General features: G+C 47.0%; 1 protein-coding gene across 2 annotated transcripts; it reads left to right on the plus strand.

Moving 5' to 3' along the window:
* Positions 1–468: 468 nt before the first annotated feature.
* GPR173 (G protein-coupled receptor 173) lies at positions 469–21928 on the plus strand. 2 transcript variants are annotated; one of them, XM_032618683.1, is made up of 3 exons: positions 494–573; positions 993–1149; positions 18158–19634. In XM_032618683.1, the coding sequence occupies exon 3, from the start codon at positions 18255–18257 to the stop codon at positions 19374–19376; it is 1122 nt and encodes a 373-aa protein (XP_032474574.1). In that variant the 5' UTR covers positions 494–573; positions 993–1149; positions 18158–18254; the 3' UTR covers positions 19377–19634. The 2 variants fall into 2 exon arrangements, with proteins under 2 accessions (XP_032474573.1, XP_032474574.1); XM_032618682.1 differs by having other exon boundaries at positions 469–1149; positions 18158–21928.
* The last annotated feature ends 842 nt before the right edge of the window (positions 21929–22770 follow it).

The raw sequence follows: 22770 nt of genomic DNA on the forward strand, positions 1-22770 counted from the left end.
CCAGCCGGGTCCTCCCCGGCCTCACCAGACCCCCTTCCCCGCCCCGCCCCGCCCCGCCCCGCTCCGCCCCAGGGAGGACCAGGCCGGCGGCTGGGAGTCTCCCTGCCTGCTCAGCCTCCCTCCTTCCCTCCCTCCCTCTCCCTCCCTGCCTCCCTCCCTCCTCCGCCCGCCCCTGAGGCAGGGACCGTGCAAATCGAGGAGAGGGGGGACGGACAGCCCAGATGGGGTCCAGCTTAGTGCCCTGGGCTCCCCGCCGATGCCTTATCCAGGCTGGGTGTCCCCAGCATCTTGGGACCTAAATTTGTGTAAGCTGGGGTGCTTCCCAGGCCTGGAGGGTCCCTCCGGCAGGCCCACGGTGCCCCCGTTTTGCATCAGGACCCCCCCCCCCTCGGATGCTCTGAGCCACCCTCCTCAACCCGGATCTAAAACCCGGGACACAGCTATCAGGCCAGCCTCTCTCTCCACCCCACCCCCTCTTTCTGGCGTCCATCCCCTCCCCAACTCCACCTCTGCTGCTGCCTCTGGCTGTGGACCTGCACCTCTTCCCCATCCCCGACAGGCCTGGGGATCGAGGTGAGCCTGGATGAGAGCTCCCACAACCTGGGGCTCTCCCAGGCCATGGCCCGAGTGCTCCCAGGGAGGAGCCCCAGACCCTGAGCATCTGCTGGAGGCTTGGCAGAGGCCCCGCGGGGACCGTGTCTTCTGAGGACAAAAGGCGGCGGCCAGCGGGCAGACAGGGAGGGGGAAGGGGGGACCGGCAGCCAGGTGGGCAGACGGGTAGCAGGGGCCACTGCTGGCCCCCCTCCCAGCTTGGCGGTGGCGTGAAGATGGGGGTGGGAGTGTGTAGTTGGGGAAGCACCTGCCTGAACCCCCACCTGCCAGCTAGCTGGGCACCCCAAGGCTGTGTGCTGCCCATCTGGTGTTCCCCAACACCCCCAGCCCTGCCCAGTGCACTCCTCCAGTGCCTGCTTCCCCTGATGTCTGCGATTTAGACCAGCCCGGCTGTATCCACGGCAACAGAAGCAGGAATGTCACTGGCTGCCAGCTCACGGAGGGTCCCACAATGTGGCCTGGGCTGTGATTTATCCTGAGTGAGACAGCTTGAGCCCCCTCCCTCGATTCCAAGACAGCCCTGCTGAGAGAACCTAGGTAAGTAGTCAGCGTCCCTCCACCGAGGATGGGGGGCTGGGACTTCTGTCTCCCCACACATATTCCAGAGTCTCCATCACTGCCATGCTCTCTGTCTCTCTCTGGTTCTGTTAGTCTCTCACTCTTTCTACTCCATCACAAGGGCTACTTGGGCACTCAAGCCTGGAGAGTCCTCTAGCCATCCCCATCTTTCTCAATCCCAAATGTCCCGTGAGGAAGGGAACCACCACCTGTTTCCCCGTACAAGGTCTGTTTTTATCATTATGGTCGCATTTGAGCACGAGGCTGTGTTAATATTTCCTTGTGTGCTGTCTGTGGAAGGCATGCCTGGAGCCCGGCTGTGCTCCCTCATGATGCCTGCACCCTGGGCAGGCTCAGCCTCCTGCAGCTGCCTCCTCTCCCTCTCCCTCCTCCTCCACTCTCCGACAGCTTCCTTGGCCAGCATGCAGGGTGTGTGTGTGTCTGCCTGAGTGTGTGAGCTGGCAGGTAAGTAGACGTGACAGAGAAGCTGCTCCCAGCCCAGACCACCCCCCCACTCCTTGTTTCCTTCTTTCCTTCCTTCCTTCTTTCCTTCCTTCCTTCCCCTGTTTCTGCCCACAAGTAGCACAGACTTTTGCTCACTCACCAGGGAAGATACTGCTGTGATTTCCAGCAAGGGGGAGGAAGCCACTGTAGGGCTAAAAGGAAGATGAGGTGGGGGTGGGGAGCACTTCCAGGCCCTAGTCTGCTTGATGCCTTGGTGGAGGCAAGGACCATGCCACACAGCACCCTGCAGGGGCCAGACACAACATGGTTGTCCCCACAGTGTGGGCCCCAGCCTTCATCCAAGGCTCTCAGTCTGTTTTGGACTCCCATTGTTGTGTCTGGGATTCCCCAGATATTATGGCCTTGTGGTCCCTCTGTCTGAAGAAGCAGGAAAGCCTGGTATATGGAGAACATGGATTCTCCAGGGACACCTCCCTCAACTACTGGCTCTGCAACTTTAGTGAAAGTGTGCTACTTATTGAACCTTAGTTTTCTCATCTGTCAAAGAGACTGGTAACCCTTCCTTCATGGCTGTGTGTAGTGACTAAATGAGTTGATGCATGTAAGTAAAGGATATGTATAGAAGTGGCCCTGAAGCAATGTCAGCAAAGCTCATGGTCAATATTGTTGCTGATTGTTCATGATTAATATTGTCATTAATTATTTGGGGGAAGGACTGGCTCCTCTTCTCCAGGGTCTTGGCTGAGATGTGGGGAGGGCAGCAGGTAGGTAAATGGAGGAGGGGAAGGGGAGGCAGGAGCAACTCTGTGTTGTTACTCCTCATTTGTAAGGAGGAATAAGTGGTGGCTGTGGGCAGAGCCTCCTGCCCCCACCCTCCTCCAGGCTCCTTTCCTGCACTTTCCCCTGTCTGTGCACACACACACACAGAGGCTCTAGCCCCCGTGAGCTAGCAGAGGCCTGGCTTGCAGCCTGCAGCATTGCTGACTCTGGTGATATATGCATCTCCCTGTTGAGGGGAGACTTGGCAAGAGTTTGGCCTGTGGTCAGTGGTTGGCAGGGCGTGGGGACAGGGCTGCAGCTTCTGAGATCACAGGACTTCGGGTGTGGCCCATGCAGCAGCCAGAGCTGTGGGGGACGGGTCCCAGGGAGTCACTAACATAGAGCCTGGGCTGGAGGGACAGTTGGGTCTGCTGGCTGGTTTCTGGGTGTGAGATGTGGTGGAACACTGAGTGAGGGGTCAGTGGCTGGAGGAGAGTCCTCAAGGCCAGGGGAGCATTAGGAAGAGGGGAAACACTGAGGCCCAGAAGACCTCCTCTGTGGGGGCAGGGAGGGGTGGGATATATAGAGTAGGCTTATGGAGTAGACTTTTCTGAAGGAGCATTAGGTGCAGAAGGGAGAGAACCCCACCTGTGGTCCAGAGGCATCTAGGCCTGAGCGTGGGTGTATATGTGCAACTGAAAACATATAGCTGTGTGTGTCTGTCTGTTCATGGGCACTATGAATGTGTATGAGTCTGTGTGTGTTAGCAGGTCACATGATGGTGTGAAACTGTGTGGGTGTCTGGGTAGGATGGTGTGTGTACAAGGGAGTGGGTATGACTTTGCATGTCTGTGTGGGTGAGCAAATGGGCATGTTGGATCCTGAGCCTGAGTGAGGGTGTGTTTCTCTGAGCCAATAGGCCTGTTGAATGTCTGGCTAAATATATGTATGTGGTATACATTTGTCTTTGAGTGTACATGTCTGATTGTATGTGTATGAGTGTGAGGGTTTCAGAATGCCTGGGTGTACATGTCCTATTAGGTGACTGCCCAGATATATCTGATTGTGTATATTTGTGTATGCCCCTGTGTGCATATGAATACAAGTGCATCTAAATGGTGTGTTTGTAAGTGCAAGGGCATGTGTATGTGTGTATGTCCATGCATGTATGGGAGGGTAAGTGTGGATACACATGCTTCTGTGTGGGTGTGCCTGTCGTGTATATGTATGAGTAGGCCTGTGTGTGAATGTCTTTGTGGATTCTCCAGCATTTTGAATTATGTCTATGTCTGTGTGTGCATGTTTGAATACATATTGTCTGTAGACAGACCCATGGGTCTACATCTGATTAGGGAAATGTTAGTGTAGGTGGTCACACTAGTATAAGGATAACTAATTGTGTGGGTAGGGGAGAGTGTGTGAATGCACATGTTTTGTGCATGAAAGTATGCCTTGTGGGTTTGCCTATGTGTGCACATTTGATTATATATATGGGTATGGCTGGGGGGCTGTACACCTTTAAATACATGCACAAAAAGCTGTGTGCATAGGTAAATGGCTGCATTCATGTATATGTCTAGTTGTGTTTCTGGGTACACTGTTGTACCTCTGAGCGTACATCTCTGAGCGTGGTGTGAGTGCATCTCTTAGTGTGAGTGTGCACTCACACTCAGTGTGGTGTGTGCATGAGTAACTACAACTCATAATACTTGGATGCACCTGTCTCATTATGTATTTTGTTTGAATTTCTGAGTGAGTGTGAATGTGTGTGTGGAAATGCCTGTGAGTGACTGAGTGAATGTGTGTGTATATGCTAGTATGTGTGAACATGTAGCTGTGTGTGCACTTGAGTGAACATGTCTGTATATTTGCCTGTGTATTCACACACATCTAAGTGTATGTGTGTGTAAATATGCCTGGGTGTGTGTCTGTCTGAATGTACAGGTGGTGTCTGAACTGCACCAATTTGTATAGTTATAATTATTTGCATATGTGTATTTGTATTTATCTACCATTGTTTGTTCTGGAGCATATGTTGTAGAACCGTGTAAGTGAATGTACATACACACCACTCTTGGCCTATAAGTGCGTTTGAGTGTGTGTGTGTGTGTGTGTGTGTGTGTGAGGTTGTCTTTGCATGTGTGTGTCTGTAATGAGTGTTAGCAATTCTTCTTGTGCAGATGTACAAGTGTGTGAGAATATGTGACTATTCTTCCATGTGTGCATGAGTCTTCTTTTGTTTGCATATTTTCTCATGGGTGTATGAACATGTGTCAACATAAATGGTGTGCGTAATTGTGTTTTGTAAGTACATTTGTGTCTCCATGTCTGATTCTTTGCATGCAGAAATGAATGAGGTACAAGCCTAAGTTCATGTGAATACGCTTATAGGTGTACATGCCCAGTTGTGTGTATAAGTCTATGTGTGTTAGAATGTCCATGTATGAGTACACCATCTAATTGACAAGCACGTGCACATCTGGGTGTTCATTTGTGTGAGTACATCCTGGTGTGAGTATGTGTGAATATGCTTATGTGGTCATGTCTGGGGCTGTATGTGTATACATTTGGGAGCTCACCTCTGTGTGTCATGTTTGTTCATTGTCTCACTGGGTGTGATACAGAGTCTGCCTGTCTGTGGACATATGTAAATATGCCTGTGTGTACACCTGTGTTTGTGAGTGAAAGTATGTCCTTCATGGGCATTATGTCATGTGAGTATATGCTATGCATATATGTCTGTGTTTGAGAATAAATGGATGTGCATATGTGGGACCAAGTGCAGTGTGAGTGTGCACTGCTGTGGGTGTGCCTGTTGTAGGGATGAGTGTAGGTATTTGTGCATGTGCCTGTCTCATGGTATGTATGTGAGAGAGGGAGAAAGATTTGGCCTTGGGCTTGTGCAGATAGGCCTTATCATTAAGAGGGTGATAAGGGAGGGCACTTATGAGTCTGCATGAACTATGTGTACCCCAGCATGTATTTATGTGCCAGTCTGAAAGTCAGGTACCCTGCTAGACTATGTCTGGCTCTAATTGTGTAGACATCCTAGATGATGGAAGCCAAAACACTTGAGCAATCCATGACCCCCTTCTGGGGTCTCTCTGGCCTTGACCATGTGCTGGGCTTCTGTGAGGGTCTCAGGAGAATTCCTGTCATCATTCACACTCAAGAAGTAAGAACCAAAAACGACTGATATCCTACTAGGGAAGGGGGCCTGTGACCTCTTTAGAAAAGGATTTCTTGAAACACAAAGACCTCATTTCCCATCCTCCCTCCACCATCAAAGGCCCAGGACAAAATGGCATTGTATGGTATCAAGGGTTGGTAAATGGTTTTCACACACAACACCCAAGTTGTGCTACCCAGGGAGAAATCTAGATCTAAATGTGTATGTATAAGTGAAAAGTGAAGGTATATTCAGGTAAAGTGGGGTGTGTGTGTGGAGTGGGTGCTATATTTGATGAGAGAGAAAGAGAGAGAGAGAGAGAGAGAGAGAAGGGATCTGGGTTGTGTGTATGTAAGAGAGAGCCTGGGCGTATCTGGGTAGGGTTTGAGTGTGAGACATTTGGGTGTATTTGAGAGGGATGAGTGTGGATGTGGGTGTGTGTGAATGGTGCATTTGTGAGGCACTATGAGACCATTGGCCTATTTCGGTGGAGGATGGTATAAGTAACATTTTGGGTGTGGCTGTGTGGGAATATGTGTGAGGATATATATATTTGAGGGGTATGTAGGTATGTGTGTATCTGGATGGCGCAAGAGAGAGTCGGGGGTTATCTAGATGATGTATGTTTTACAGTGTGGACCTATCTATGTTACGTGTATAAGAGGGAGTGTGGGTATTTCTGGGTAGAGTGAGTGTATGAAGGAGTATGGTGTATTGGGGTGGGGGCATTCAAGTGTGGGTGTATCTGGATGGTGTGTAGGTGGGTGAGAGAACACGTGTATCTAGACAATATAAGTGTGTGATGGAGTTTATCTAGATGGTGTGTGTGTCTGTGTGTGTGTAAGAGAGAGAATTTGGGCACATCTGGGTGAGGGTGGGGTATATGTGAGTGTGTATATAATTGGGAGTATCTGTGGATGCTGTGGAGGGTATATGTGAGTGAAGTGTGTGTGGTGTGTGAGAGAGCATGGGTATACCTGCATGGTGTGCGTGGAGTGTGGGTATTCTGGATGATGGTGATTAAGAGAGAGGGGGGAGCTGGATTGTGTGTATGTATAAGAGAGTGCGTAGGTGTTTCTGAGTGTGGTGGGAGTGTGAGAGCATGAATGTATCCAGTGGGAGAAGTGTGTAGGTGTATCTGGATGGGGTAGAAGTGTTTGGGTTTTATTGGGTCAGGGAGTGAATGTGAGTGTTTTGGTGTGTGGCTGGGTGTATCTGGATGATGTGTGAGAGAGTGTGGTACATCTGGGCTGTTTGTGAGACAGTGTGTGGGTGTATTTTGGGTGGAGTGTGTTTGAATGTGAGTGCATCTGGATGGTGGGTGGGTGAGAGCACAGGTGTATTTGGGTGGTGGAGTATGTATTAAGGTATATCTGAATGGTGTGTTGTTAGAGCTTTGGGTGCATATCTGGGTATATATGTACTTGGGTATGTGTGTGAGTGTGTGTATAACTGGATGAGGTGTGAGAACGAGAGTTTGGGGGACATTACTGGGTGGGAAGTGTGAGTTTGGAATGTGGGGGCATCTGGGTGGTGTGGAGAGGATGAGAACATTGGATGTGTTTGGGCAGTGGAGTGTCTGGGGAAGTGCACCTGGATGGCATGTGTGAAAGTTGGATTATCTGGATGGGATGTGTGTGTGTGAATTTGCAAGTGTATCTAGATGGTAGTGGAGTGTATCTAGATGATGCATATGGGTGTGAATGTATCTCAGTGGTCCACATGGGATGAATCTGGATGTTGTGTATATGTATGAGAGTGTGGATGTATCTGGCTGGGGCTGTGTGAGCGGGCTCTGTTTGTGTGTGTATGTGTGAGAGAGGCAGAGACAGAGAGACAAAGAAAGAACATGAGAAGTGTGGGCATATATGGATAGGATTTGTTTGTGAGTGGGTGTCTCTGGATTATGTGTATGTGGGTATCTGTTCATGTGGATGTATTTGAATTGGGTGAGTGTGAGTATCTGGGTGGGGTGTAAGTGTAGTGTGTTTGAATGGTGTGTGTGTCATTGTAGGAGTATCTTGATACCACATGTGAAAAAGACTGTAGGTTTGCCTGGGTTGGGTATGAGGGCTCTGGGTTGGGAGTGTGTGTGAATTTGGGTGTATCTGAATGTTGTATGTGAGAGTGTGGGTGTACTGAGTTGGAAGTTTGCTTAAAGTGTGGCTGTACCTGGGTGGAGTGCCTGTGAGTGTAGGTGTATTTGAGGTATGTGTGTAGTGTAGGTGTATTTGAGGTATGTGTGTATGAGGATGGGTGTGTCTAGATCGGATGTGTGTGAGAGAGTGTGTATCAGTATTGGGTGTGTGTGTGAGAGTGGGTGCATCTGAATAGTGTGTGTGAAAGAGAATGTGTACCCACCTGGGCTGGGGAGTGTGGGAGTGGGTATATCTAAGTAGGATGTGTGCGGTTCTCTCTGGGTGGTGTATGGGAGGGAGATAGGGTATATCTGGGTGATGTGTGTGCATGTGAATATATATGGGTAGTGTGTGTGAGAGCGTTTGGGTATATCTGGTTGGGGAGAGTATCTGAGAATGTGGGTGCATCTGTATGTGAGTGTGGATTTATTTAGATGGTGTGTAGGTGGTATATGTGGGTGTTTTGTGTGTTTAGTAGTGTGGGTGTGTTTTGGTGGGGTGCATGATTGTGGGTGTGTGTGTGAATGTGTATATCTTTCCTGGGGCAAGATATACCTCTGCTGGAGTGTCTGTAAATGTGAGCATGTCCATGTTTGTGTATGTGTATGTGTGTAACTGTTTGTACCTGAGCCTGTCAGTACATGGCTTGTGTGTGCATGTGCTTGTGCTAAAGTAGTGTGTATCTGTATATGTGTATGAGGTGAGTGTGTTTCTACATGTGAGTAAGTTGGATCTGTAAGGTCTTGAGCCAGGCTCTAGGTTTACATGGCTTTATTAGCTGTGTGGCTTTGGACAAGTCACCTAACCTCAACTAAGCCTTAGTTTCTTATTTGTAAAGTAGGGGTAATAATACTACCTATCTCATAGAATGAGAATTGGATGACTTAATATTCAAAAAGTGCTTTGGACTGTGCCTGGTACATAATGAGTCCTCTGTGCCACATAAGGAGTTACCCAGTACTATAATTGTCACATACGCCTATGTGTAGATGACAGTATGTGTCTATCTGCAAGTGTGAACGGGGTAGTTTCTATGTGTGTATTTGCCACATTATCAGTATCCACATGTATGTGTGAGAGAATGAGCAGATTGTGGGTGTATGTGAGGGTGTGTTTATACATAAAAGTGGGTTTGTACTTATATGTGTCCCAGTGTGTATATAAAACCATGGGTGTATGAGGATGGAAGTGTGGGTCTAGGAGGTTGATGGAAGAGGTTTGGCCCTGTGTGTATGCTTCCCAGCATACACACATCTGAGTGTATGAGTGCATATACCTGTATCTGTGGTAGTGCACAGTGCGTTTTTATCTGAATATGTAAACGGGTTTATAGTGGTCAGGATGTAAATGTGTGCATGTTGTGAGTGTCTGTAAATGTAAGAAGGTTGGTATTCAGGTTTATATGTGATGATGTAGGTGGATGCGTGTGTGTGTAGAGGATTTAGGCCTATATGGCCATGTACTAGGATGTGTGTATCTGTGTCATGTGAATGTATGTGTAGGTGTGAATGAGTGTGTCTGTCTGTGTTTATAAGCAGCAGTAGCTATGTGGGTGTGTATGTGTGAGCCTGCATTGCTTCACCTGCCTGCCTGCCTCTGTGTGTAGCAGTGAGCCTGAGCCATGTGTCTGTATGGGCGAGCAAGTCTGTACTGTGTGTATATGTATGTGTGCCAGGGCAGGGTTCATATAAGATGGTAGGTTTTAATCTCTTAGTGTAAGAACTTGGGGTGGGAAAGGGCCTGGATCTGTAGGATGTGAGCTGCACTTGCCCTGTGACTGAATGTCAAGTTCTTACATCTGTGCATACATGACTGTGTCTGAAAGCATATAGGTCCATACGATTTGGTCTGTAGGTGTATGTGTGTGCACGTGCCCATGTGAATGGCAAATGTATCGGTGCCCAGGCCTGTATTTCTATAGAAGGGTGGTTATATATGTGCGTGTGTGTTATATAAATCTTTGCATGATTTGCTGGTAAGTGGGCTCCTACACACATGCCTCTTTCTGTGTAGAGGAGGAGGTGTGTGTGTGAGCATCTGACTGCACCTATCAGCTGGGGTAAGTCTGGATGTGTGTGTAAATTTGAATCTCCATGTACACCTATGCCTGTGTGCTGTGTATCTGTTCATGTGTGCAAGTGTCCACGCAATACGACTAGCTGTGAATGTGTCAGGCACACAGAGAAGGTGAAATATTTGTATGGCACACTGTAGTAAACTTAAGAGGATGTAGGGGTACTGGGGTTTGGTGAAAAGAAATTCCTTACATTTTCTTTATATTATAAAAATTGTGGTAAGAAAAATTAAAATGCCAAGTTTTAGGAGAGTTATTTAATATTGAATTTGTATGCAACTTTCAAATGAAATCTTTTCCAAATATTTTCATAGTACACTTGAGCTCACTTCTGTAAACATAACTTTTTAATTCACTCGTGCAAATCTGTAGTGGTCAACATTCGTGCCCACTTCTTCTGCATCTCTGGTCATGACTGTCTTGATTTATTTTATGGTCATTTTCATCATGATTTGGTAAATCACTTGGTGCTGAGCGTAGATCCCTTATGCCAAGTTGTGTTTCTTGGTAAAAACCGAAACAAAACAAATGAATCAAATAACCATTGGTACTTTTGACACGGATATAAACTTCTATTGTGGCCTGCCTCTTCTTGATCTTGGAAGGCATGTTGTTGAAGGTAAGACCCATTCCATGGAGGTTGTTTAGGCATAGTTTGCCCTAATGTCCTCATAATTAGCTTGAATGTGTGAATGTAGCAGCATGGTTGTGCAGGTCAGCAAAACTCACCTCGAAACCATGAGCTTTGGGGTCATCAGGTATCATTTTTGTTTCTCTGAAGCATCAGGTGCAGTTTCTTGTGTTGAATATGGCTGGTGCTTTCACACCATACCAACCTTTCTTAACAAATGGAACAACTGCTTGTTCGTGCCTCCCTTTTTCACCTCCCTTTTATAACTCACTTGTTCTTGCTATGCCCAGGCAGAGACCCAGGTTTTATGCTCAGAATAGCTACATAATCTCTTCTGTCTCTTGGTAGTCACCATCAACAGGAAACCATTTGCCTAAGTGGCAGCAAATGGTCAAAGGGTATTTTTTAATTTATTAAAACTCTTTTCTCATCAATAATCTATAATTCTTAGTCTTTGAATTTCGTACTTCAAAGGTGAGATCCTTCTTTAAACCTAACACCTCTTTCTTTTCTTTCAGTCAAATGTGATGTTGAAATTTCTTGTAACAAATGCTCATGAATTTTGGATCCAACAGAAAATTTTCATTTTGAGTATTTAAAAATAATGATGAAGTTTTCCCCTAAGTAGACCTTGTTCTATTCATCCCAGTAAATCTTCTTTAGTATTTAACTTATAATGCTAACTAAACATCACCCAAGGAACCATACTTGACCTGATTTCTTCTAAGTTGAAGTTTGGCTTCAAATCCATAAACCTTGTCGGTATACTTTCATGTATCTTTGAGTGTCGAAAATTTTTGATGTCATTTTATTCATGTGCTCAAAGAGCCATGTGTTGAAGCCAGTAAGCATCAAATCTGCAAAGTGAGAATCATTCCCAGAGGAATGCTGAAATTTTTCTTTTAGCTCATAAATCCATTATAAATTCTACACACTTAGGCTTAAAACAATAGAGAAGGGTGTACTGATTCCAGTGCTTCACAGAAAGCTGACAAGTGGGTGGGTAATGCCTTGGATCTAATTAAATTCACCTGGCATCATTTACTGTGGAAGTTAGACCTTCAGGCAAACTTTTATAGGTTAAGGCTCCTCAGTGGATGACACTCAGCATTTTCAGAACAAATTCCAGCTGTAAACTTCCTGCCATCACAACAGCAGCGTCAGTCCACAGATTTATGCAGAGTTTCCACAATATTTCAAAATATTTATGTATCACTTTGAATATTTCAACCTTAGTTTATTTTGGTGCTTCTGGCATTTCTCTTCAGGCTTTCTGACTAGTACTATAAACCAAGCACAGTTAATCAACATCCTGAGATACATCAATAGAAAATGAAAACCCCTTTGATTCAGCAATCTTCTGGGTTAGTGTTATCTCGATGTCCTTTGACCTGTCACCAGTGTATCTCCTAACAGAAATAATTGAAAGTGGCCCCTGTCCTATTTCTTCTACCTTGTTGGTCTCAAATATAGTGTGGACATTTTCCTGGCAGACTGCTAACAGTTATATGAGATTCTACTGGGCGGGCATCTTAGCTTTACTTGTTAATTGTATAACCCTGTTACTAGCTGGTTGAACTCCATCTAAGAATGTTCTAACTCATCTCAAAAAAGAGCCCAGTTTCTTAATTTGTTCTTCCAGATGCTTCAAAAAGTCCAAATCTTTCTCTGTGTGATAGAGTGTTTTGTGGTCAGTTGACCAACATAGCCTACTGCGAAGGTTTCTGTTGATAACTTTTCCACACAAATTGGACATTTAAGTTGAGGAAAAGAGGGCTAACTGGGCAGCTGAACTCAAATTTGAGACAATCCTCATTAAATTGCTTAAATTAGGAACATCCTGGATTATTTTGGAGGGGAGACTACTGTGTTTGTCTTATGAGTCTCTTGATTTTCCAGCTTTAATCAAAAAGTCCAATTTGATGGGGAAAGAAATATCTTAAGAATTAAATCTACGTGAATATAAAGTATTGAAGGGGTCAGCAGACTGACCCTTTGTGTGACCCTTTGTGACTTCTGAAAACTGATTTTTTCCAAAAATCAAGTTTTAGGTCTTCTGCATTTTTAAGCAGCACTCTGAGACAAACCCAGAAAGGCCGAGAGTTCCCTTTAATGAATCAATTCAATTCAACTATAGTCAGGCTGCACTCATTTACTGACAAATATTTTACCTAAAAACAAAAGATAATAATTAATTATGAAATGTTCTAGAAGAAAACTTTTTTAATAAAGAAGCAACAATCAAGGAAATTAACAAAATTGTTATATTCTCTTTAGGAACACCTAATTCTATATAATAGTAATAACAGCTACAATCATACAGCCCTTCTATTTTCATAGAAAAAATTGTGGAAAAATAAGAATGAGATCAGATTAAAAGAAAAACAAACATTGTACATATATGGGCAAAGCCAAAAAACCTCACTGATGATGAACAACCAGTGGCAACCAAAGTAATAAATCTGACTATCTGGCATGTTTCGACAGGAAGCAATCCAGACATTTACAACCTCCCTTCTCACATGGTCCCCTCAAGCCCCCTCTTGCTCCAGCCCCAGACAGCTCTGCTAATGTTTCCACCTGTGCGTTCTGGAGTTGGCTGCTCTGTGCACTTGCATGGGTTTGTCTCTGGGTGTATACCTGTTGCAGGCTGTATATGTCAAGTAAGTATCTGCTTTGTGAGCAAGTTTGTGTGTGTATAGATGTCTGTGTGTGAGAGTGTATCTGTATACACTATATCTGGCTTTTTTCTTTGTGTTTGCTTGTGCTTGCATATTGCTAAGGGGTGTGTGTGTGTGTGTGTGTGTGTCTGTGTTGGAGCTGGTCTACTTCTCTGCATGAGTGAGCGTGTACATGTATGGGCATCTGTGTATACCTGTGCTAGAGTGTACACATCTGTGGTGGTGAGTGTGCCTAATTTATGTGAGAGGTTTTGGATCAGTTGGTCTCTGTATGTTAGAGTGTGTTAGAGTATGTACATGTGTGATATGTGAGCAGTTTTTTACTTGTCTGTTTTTTCTGTGGGTATCTGAGGGGCAGTCTGTATATACATATGTGTGGCAGGGTTCAAGTGCATGTGAGCATGCTGGCATATGTAAGTGACTGAGTGTTAACATGTGTAACCATGTTTGTATATGTGATGACATAGGTATGCCACTGTTTTCTTGCACCTGTGGTGCAAGAGTTTAAATACGTGAGAGGATTTGAATCATCAGGTACACTGGGACAAAGGGTATATATGAGTCTACATGTGAGTGACAATGAGTAGGTTTGTGTGTGTGTATCTGTCACAATTTGAAAGTTTGTGTGTATGTTAAGGGAGTTATAATTGTGGGTTTATGGGCCACTGCACGTGTGTGTGTGTCTGAGTGTGTCTGCATATTAGCAATTCTCAGCCTTCTCATACCCAACACCCTCTTTTATGTAACATATTTTGTAACATCTCTTTACTATTTGGACATGAAGTTCTTAGATAATACAATCTCTCTGCATATATAATTTCAAAAGAAAATTCATATAGTATGTTATACAATAGCCACATTATATTAACTCTAATATAAATAAATAAGAAATAAAAGTGACTTATAAGAAAATAATTTGCATTTCAATATGGAAATGCTTGGGCATGACACTCCCCAGGAGATTCAGTGAATTAGAAGCTTGTAACGTCTTATAATGAGTAAACGTGGATTTAGGAGAAGGGGAAAAATCAGAAGCTGCCCCTTGTACGAAGTGCAGGCAAATGACAGGCAAAGGCCTAGGGGTGAGAGTTTCTGAAATACTGAACAGCTCAAGGAAAGTGCTCTACAAAACAAAGTACAGTCTCTAGACTTACATGGCAGCCACATTCCTGGATAATTCAGGGTATATTAAATCAAAGGAACAACTGTGTTTAACTGTGAAATAGAGTTAGATTCTAGGTTCAGTTCATTCCAAGTCCAAAATCCTATGGGATGAGGGACATATGTTGGCTGTGTGGGACTGCCCCGCAGGTCACTGAATGGCCAGCATCCTCGCCCAGGACCCCAAATGTTAGAAGGACACACCCAGCACTGTGGCAACCAAAAATGCTCCGATAAATTTCCAAAATGTCCCCTAGGGGGCAGTAATGCCTTTGTTGAGGACAAAGCACTGGTGTTTAAGCAGGGTACACTGTGCCTGTGTGAATGAGGACGCATACACGATATACCGTGTGTGTGTGTGTATGTGTGTGTGTGTATGAGTGCCGTGTGTGCACACCAGTGCCCCTGTGTGTGAGCTGGTTGCTGTCCATGGGTCTCTATAGGAGTAGCCTATGTGTTTGTGAGTGTGTGTGTAGGTGTCTGTGTTTCTCTAAGGGCATCTGAGCACGAGCAGGTGTGTAGATGTTATGTGTATGCACATGCACCCTTAGTTTTGGATGGTCCCAGGCTGTGGCTGCCAGTCTATGCTTAGAAGAACACTCTCCTCACTTTTTATATAATCACCCCAGCTTTCCAGGCAACACCAGAGTTTTGTTTGTTTGCTTCTATTATTTTATGGTTTTTTGTTTTCTTTGTTTTGTTTTAGTGTTTGTTTTTGTTTTCACTGGGACTCGGCTACACATTATCCACCTTCTCGGTCTTAGTGTGTCTCTCTGTGTCTCCCTCTCTGTCTCCATCTTTATTTCTGCCTCTCTCTGTCTCTGTCTCTGCCTCTGTGTCCGTCCCCTCTTTATCTGTCTCTCATTCCCCGTCCCTGTCTATTTCTCTATATCTTTCTCGCTTTATTTCCTGGCATTATCCCTTTCCTTCTATCTCTCTGTCTCTGTCTCCCTCCCTCCTTCCCTCTCTCCCTCTGTCTCTATTTTTTCTGTCTCTATTTTTTCTCTCTGTCTCTCTATTTTTCCCCTTTCTGTCTCTATTTCTCTCCCTTGTCTGTCTCTTGCACTTTCTGTTTCTGTGTGTGTGTCTCTCTCCTTTTTCTCACTTTATCTCTTCTTCCTCTTTCTGTCTCTATTTCTATCTCCTCTTCTCTGTGTAAGGCTCTCTCCTTTCTCTGTGTATTTGTCCCACCCCTTCCCTCCCTCCCTCCTATGTCTCCATCTGTCTGTCTGTCTGTCTGTCTCTCTCTCTCTGCTCCTCTCTCCTTCTTTGTCACTCGTGTGTCTCTCTGACTCTGTCTTACATTCAGTCTCTGTCTCTATCACTTCCTCCCTGCCTCTCCTCAAGGCTAAGAAGTGCGTGTGTGTATGTGTGTGTGTGTGTGTGCATATTTACACACACCCAGCTATCGGCTGGTCCACAGTTGTGTGGGAGCTATGAGGCCTTGAGGGGCCGAAGGGGCCCACCAACTCCACTTCTCTCAAGCCCCTGCCCTAGCACCTTCTCTTGGCCCACTGGCACCAGCTCTGAGACTTTGGGGTGCCATCAAAGTCTGGCCCCAGATGGCTGTGGCAGACCATGTTGGGTTGAACTGGGAAACAGTGCAGAGGGGAGCCATTTTCCTGGGAGGGAGGAGGTAGAAAGACATTCCACTCAAGCCCCACTTCCCCCAACTTCAAGCCCATCCCAGTCCCAGCAGGAGTTCTGAGCTTCTCCAGCTTCTGCCTTGCTGCCTCTCCTCAGGGAACTGCCCTGCTACCTTGTCACACCTCACACCCAGCCCGCACACACTAAGAGCTCTCCTGCTTCCCCCCCAGGTTTTGCCTGTGCTGTCCCATTCACTCACTGCCCAGACAGCTCTCTCAGCAAATCCCACCTGGAAGCCTCCAGGCAGCCCTCCCTGAGCCACCAGCCCCTCTAGTCCCTCAACCAATTGATTTGACAGCTTTTGACTGAGGGCCTACCATGGGCTGTGCATTGCTCTTCTAGAGGAGAGTGTGTGAGTCGATAATCCCTACCCTTGTGGAGCTTTCCTTCTAATAGGGAGAGGCAGGCAATAAACCAAAAATTTAAAGTAAATATTTTATAATAACTATAAATGGAGTATAACCTTTAAAATTGTGAATCACTGTGTTGTCCATCTGTAACTTATATAATACCATACATGAACTATATATCAATATTAACTAATTAATTAAAACAACTATTTTAAAAGTAAATTATATAGTACATTAGAAGAGAGAAATTCTAGGAAGAGAAGCAAAGCAGGGCAAGAGGCACGGGGGTGCTGTTATTCCTTACCTGGATTACTGCAAGAGCCTCCTAAGTAGTCTCCCTACTTCCACCTTTGCCTCACATGATCTGTGCTCCTCACCGCAGCAAGCAGGATCCCATTCAATCCTGAGTCATATCACATCTCGCCTCTGTTAAAAACCGTCCCACAGCTCCCATCTCACTCAGAGTAAAAGTCACAGTCCTCACCATGGCCTGTGTGATCTGGCCTCACCACCTTTCTGACCTCACCTCTTACCACTTTCCCCTCACTCACTGTGTTCCACCCTCTTCCTTGCTCTTCCTCAAATGTACCACATGCAGTCTCACCTCAGGGCCTTTGCTCTGGCTGTTCCCTCTGCCTGGACTTCTCTTCCCCCAGATGTCCACATGGCTCACTCTCTCACCTCCTTCATGTCTTTGCTCAGATGACACCTCCTCCATGAAGCCTTCCCTGTCCATCTCATCTAAAACTGCACTTCTCCCACCCTTAGCACTTCCTATCCCCCTTCCATCCTTTATTTTTATTTTTAGGAACCTATCATCATTTGACCTAGTATACTTCACCTATGTATCTTCTTTATTATCTAGAATATCAGCTTCACAAGGGCAGGGATCTTTGTCGGTTTATTTCACAGCTGTATCACCAGTGCCTGGCATGCAGTATATGCTCAATAAATAGTTTTTCAACAAATGAATACACACAAGCATATCTAAGTCTTTATATTCACATATACTCTCCACCTCACTTAAAGTAAAAACCCAAGTCCTTGTCATGGCCCACAGCCCTGCACGATCTGGCCCCAGACCCCTCTGTGAATTCACCTTCCACTGTCTCTCTTGCCACCCTGTTCCAGCCACACTGGTCTTCCCATTGTTCCACGAGCATGCTAAGCACATGCTTGGTTATGAATAAAGAAACCTATTTAATGAGTGGCTACCAGCATTAACCAAAAAATCTGTGAAACAGAATAGAAACTAGGTGCATTATACATAGGATCTGTACTGTTTTGTGAAACTTTTGGTTCAGCTGTATGTACACATGCTTGTATGTGTACCAGGCTGTGATGTAAAATGTATTTCTTACTATGGGTGGCAGTTTAAAAAGTTTGAAGAACACAAACTTTTGGCTTTGCAAAGGGAGAGAAGAGCCGCATCAACATCCCCATCCCACAGACCCACCAGTGGAGGAAACAGATAACCGAGGACATCCAGAGAGACGAAGCACCTCCTTACCCAGCAAGGAGGGAGAAGGAGCAGCAGTGAGCCAGGGGCAGGGCCTGACACCAGCTGGGGAATAAGTGGGGAGGCCACCTAGACATACTAACACTGCCCTTTCTGTTTCTTCCTCACTTTTCCTTTCCACCTGTTTCTCACTGTCTCTTTTTCTTGTGTTTCTCTCCCTCCCTCCCTACGCCCTCCTTCTTTCCCCCACTTCCTGTCTCTCTGGTTCTGTCTCTCTCCCTGTCTCTTCTCACTCTTTCTCATCCCCTCCATTTCTGTCTCAATTTGTGTCCATTTTCTATCTCTTTGTTCTCTCCTTTCTCACTCTGTCTCTGTGCCCCTGTGTGTGTTTTCTCTCTGTCTCTTTCCTGCCCTCATATCTCTGTCTCTCTGTGTCTGTGTCCTCATTTGCAGGTGCAGCCCAGCAGGACAACTGATGGAGTCCCCCGGGGCCCATCGAGCACCGGACTGGCTGACCCCATAGGGTTGGGAGCAGCCCCTGCCCCTCAGTATGGCCAACACCACTGGAGAGCCCGAGGAGGTGAGCGGCGCACTGTCTCCACCATCAGCATCGGCTTACGTGAAGCTGGTGCTGCTGGGACTGATCATGTGCGTGAGCCTGGCGGGCAATGCCATCTTGTCCCTGCTGGTGCTCAAGGAGCGTGCCCTGCACAAGGCTCCTTACTACTTTCTGCTGGACCTGTGCCTGGCTGATGGCATACGCTCTGCCGTCTGCTTCCCCTTTGTGCTGGCTTCTGTGCGCCATGGCTCCTCATGGACCTTCAGTGCGCTCAGCTGCAAGATTGTGGCCTTTATGGCTGTGCTCTTTTGCTTCCATGCGGCCTTCATGCTGTTCTGCATCAGCGTCACACGCTACATGGCCATCGCCCACCACCGCTTCTACGCCAAGCGCATGACACTCTGGACATGCACAGCTGTCATCTGCATGGCCTGGACCCTGTCTGTGGCCATGGCCTTCCCACCTGTCTTCGACGTGGGCACCTACAAGTTCATCCGTGAGGAGGACCAGTGCATCTTTGAGCATCGCTACTTCAAGGCCAATGACACGCTGGGCTTCATGCTTATGTTGGCTGTGCTCATGGCAGCCACACATGCTGTCTATGGCAAGCTGCTCCTCTTCGAGTATCGTCACCGCAAGATGAAGCCCGTGCAGATGGTGCCAGCCATCAGCCAGAACTGGACATTCCATGGTCCTGGGGCCACCGGCCAGGCTGCTGCCAACTGGATCGCTGGCTTTGGCCGTGGGCCCATGCCACCAACCCTGCTGGGTATCCGGCAGAATGGGCATGCAGCCAGCCGGCGGCTGCTGGGCATGGACGAGGTCAAGGGTGAAAAGCAGCTGGGCCGTATGTTCTACGCAATCACACTGCTCTTCCTGCTACTCTGGTCACCCTACATTGTGGCCTGCTACTGGCGAGTGTTTGTGAAAGCCTGTGCCGTGCCCCACCGTTACCTGGCCACCGCTGTTTGGATGAGCTTCGCCCAGGCTGCCGTCAACCCGATCGTCTGCTTCCTGCTCAACAAGGACCTCAAGAAGTGCCTGAGGACTCACGCCCCCTGCTGGGGCACAGGAGATGCCCCGGCACCTAGAGAACCCTACTGTGTCATGTGAAGCAGGCTGGTAGGCAGACAGGCAGGGAGAAAGTCAGGGCCACCATGATGGGGCCAGCAGAAGGGGAGAGGTGGGGCTCCATAACAGGAGCCTTTCTTTCTGAGCTCCAGCCCCAGCCCCTCGAACCACCTGGAATCTAGGCACCTTTGCCAGCACCTCCCCAGGGTTGGGGACTGGGTGGGGGACTAGGAAAGAGGCATTTCTAGTTCTGTGGGGCCCGTCTCCACCACCTCCTTCTCCACTTCTACAATCTCTCTCTCTCTCTCTCTCTCTCTCTCTCTCTCTCACACACACACACACACACACACACACACACACACACACACACAAAGTGACAATTCAGAAAAAAAAACTGAAAATGCAGGTTTTTCTACTCACAGCTGAGGAGACAGGCTTTCTTGCTTTAATGTCTCTCCTCTGACATTGTCCAGAAGGGGGAAATTTGTCCTGTAAAATAGACTTCCAGAGCCCTTATTGTCCCCTCTGCTCCCACGTACCCTCCACTTCCAAGTCCTTTAGCAAGGCCTGGATGTTTAGAGAGAAATTGATCTGCTGACAAGAGGGACCGAAGGGGCTGCTGGGTTCCCAGGGAGCAAGGAATGTTTAATTGCTATGTTGTGTGCAATGTTGTTTTAGGCTAACCCTGGTCCCAAGCCCGGTCTTTTCTCCATCCCCACCATGTCCAGACCTCCCAAGTGTTTCTTGAGCATCTGTTTGAGAAGCGAGGAGGGGAGGGAGAAGGGCTTCTGGGATGGGCCCAGGTTAGGTGAAGAGCAGGATGTGAGTACACGCCTTGAGCTGAAGAGACCCCAGCTTGGCTGCATTCTCTCAAGCTGCCAACTGGATCCCCGTGCCCCAACTCTTCTTCTTGAGGATGGAAATCCACTCCAACCCCACCGGGGTTGATGTGGGTGCCATACAGGCAGGAGCAGCCCCCCACCCCATGGAAGTGTAGGGAGAAAGTCAAACTCTCCAGAATGGCTGGATCCCAAAGGCTGGGGTCAGAGTGGAATTCAACCCCAGAATTGTCTCCTGAGTTCATGATACTCTCCTGAAGATGAAAATTCTTTGAGGGACTTGGTAAGTCATAGTGGTATAAACTCCAGGGCACTGTGGACTTGAGTCCATTCCTCTCTGACCTCTTTTTGTCCCCCTCAAGCCTCAGGAGCCTCAAGCCCCTCTGTGGTAACCCTTGGCCTTCTGGGCCCTCAGCCCCCAACTTCCTTGCACTGAACAGCCCTTTCCCTCTTCCTCCCTCCACCATTACTTCCACCCCAAGTGGAGCAGACTGCAGCCAGAATCCCCAGGTGGGAGATCCCAAGCCTCCTTCCCAGGGCAGAGTCCACACTGGGCTCCCATCAAGTCTTATGGACTGGTGAGCCAAACTGGCATTCTTTGCCTGGTCTTGCCCAAGTTCTCTGTCCCCCTCTCATCTCTTGGGAGAGCAGGAGATCTGTATTTATCCACCTCCTTTCCCTTCCCTACAGAAGCCCTTGTCCTACACTCCCTCCCTACTCCAAGACAGCTCCAGAACTGGGCAAACCTTGACCCAAGAGGGATGGAGAAGGCACTCTAGGCAGGAGAGACACTAATGAGCCTGGCTATGGAGTGGCCTTGGAAAGGCAGGCCAGAGTGGCTGAGAGGCTGGGGGTGGGGGGTACCTGTTCTCTCAGTGATAGTGATGGGGGTGCCTTTCAGGGGGTGGGTTGGGGCACCACAGGGGTGGGGGTAGATAGGGTACATTCAGGAGGATTTGCCTCCATTTCCTTTTTCTAACTGCGTGGATTCACCATTGGATTTTGTAAATGGAAAACAAATGAACAATGCTATATTGGATGTTTTCTCTTTCTGTGTGTGTGTGTGTGTGTGTGTGTGTGTGTCCTGTCTGTGTGACTACATGTGGGGAGGTATGGTCAAGTGAGACAGTGTATCTGCGTGACTTTGTTGGGGGGCACTCCTGCCTGGGGCACACATGTGAGCAAATGCCTGTATGTGGAGATATATACAGTGCACGCGTGCACACATGTACACATATGCACCTAATTGAGAGGGGACAAAATAGAGTATGTGCCTGCAGCAAGAAGTAGAGTGTTCGGAGATGGAACTTGAAAACGGTACGTATGTATGTAGCAAGAGGGTAGACTCCCATCTCATAAGATCTTCCTCCCTTGGCCCAGGCTCTGAACATGGGCGACAGGATACTTGAGTACCCCATCTCTTTCCAAAGCCTGGAGCCCCCAGCTACCACTCCCAACTCCTGTATCAGTCTCCTCTCAAAAAGCCAGATAAGGTGTTCCTGAAAGTGGACCACCATGGAGAATGGAGACTGGGAATTGAGGATCAAACTATTGGGGTTAGGTAATGCCCGCCCCCCAACACACAAAATAATGGCTTCTGGAGGGACTGCTCAGTCTGGGATAGGAGCCCTTCGGAAGGGTCCACTATATACAGCTCGGATTTTGGTAAGCTTTGATTAAATTCAGAGGGAGGGATGTCACAGGGGGAAAAAAAAAAGGCTGAGAGTCTCCCCAGCCAGCCTGTTCCCTGGGCATTCAATTACTTTACCCTCTCAGATGCACAGAATTGAGTTGACCATACTCCTCAGTTCTTGGCACACTATATCATCATTGGTTCATATGAGGCCCTTATATTTTTTATTTCGTTTTGTTTTGTCCCCTTCATCACCCATCCCTGATCCCATGTCCCCTTCCACATAGGCACCCACTCGTGTATTTAACGTACCGTCCTTCCAATCCACCGTTCATGTGTTTATTTACATATATGTGTATCTGTGAAAATGTATGGTATTGTTATGTGTTTTAATTTACATAAACAGTATTGTACTATAAATCTTGTTCTGTTTCTTTCTTCACTCAACATTCTGTTTTTGAGAGATCCAGCCATGTTGCCGTATGTAGACCTAATTCATTCTAGTGGTCCATCTTATACATGTATCACATTTTTCTTATTCATTCCCCTGGGTGATGGGACTCTAGGTTGCCTCCAATCCTCTGCTACCACAAGCCTGCAATGGGCAGTTTCCTACATGTCTTTTTAGGGACTCCTTATTTAGAAGAGAGGAAACAAGCTCAGAGAGAGGCAGTGATTTGGTTAGGGTTTAAGTGAGGAGCAGATCCTTGACGCGAATCCCACACCTAAGCCAGAACCCCACCACCATGCCTCACGAGAGACCATCCAGCTGGCTCCCCAAAATCTAAAATAGAATTTAAAACAGCATACACTGAGGAAATGGAAAGGAAAGGATGGGAAGGAGAAGTATGGAGTCGATGAACACATAGAAAGTCCTAGAAAGATCTAGCAGATGAACTGAATCACAATCATTTTCATGACGCAGAGGAAGTTACTTTTTTTGGTGCGATTATTATTGCTAGAG

The sequence above is a fragment of the Phocoena sinus genome, chromosome X (assembly GCF_008692025.1).
Source record: "Phocoena sinus isolate mPhoSin1 chromosome X, mPhoSin1.pri, whole genome shotgun sequence".
NCBI lineage: Eukaryota > Metazoa > Chordata > Mammalia > Artiodactyla > Phocoenidae > Phocoena > Phocoena sinus.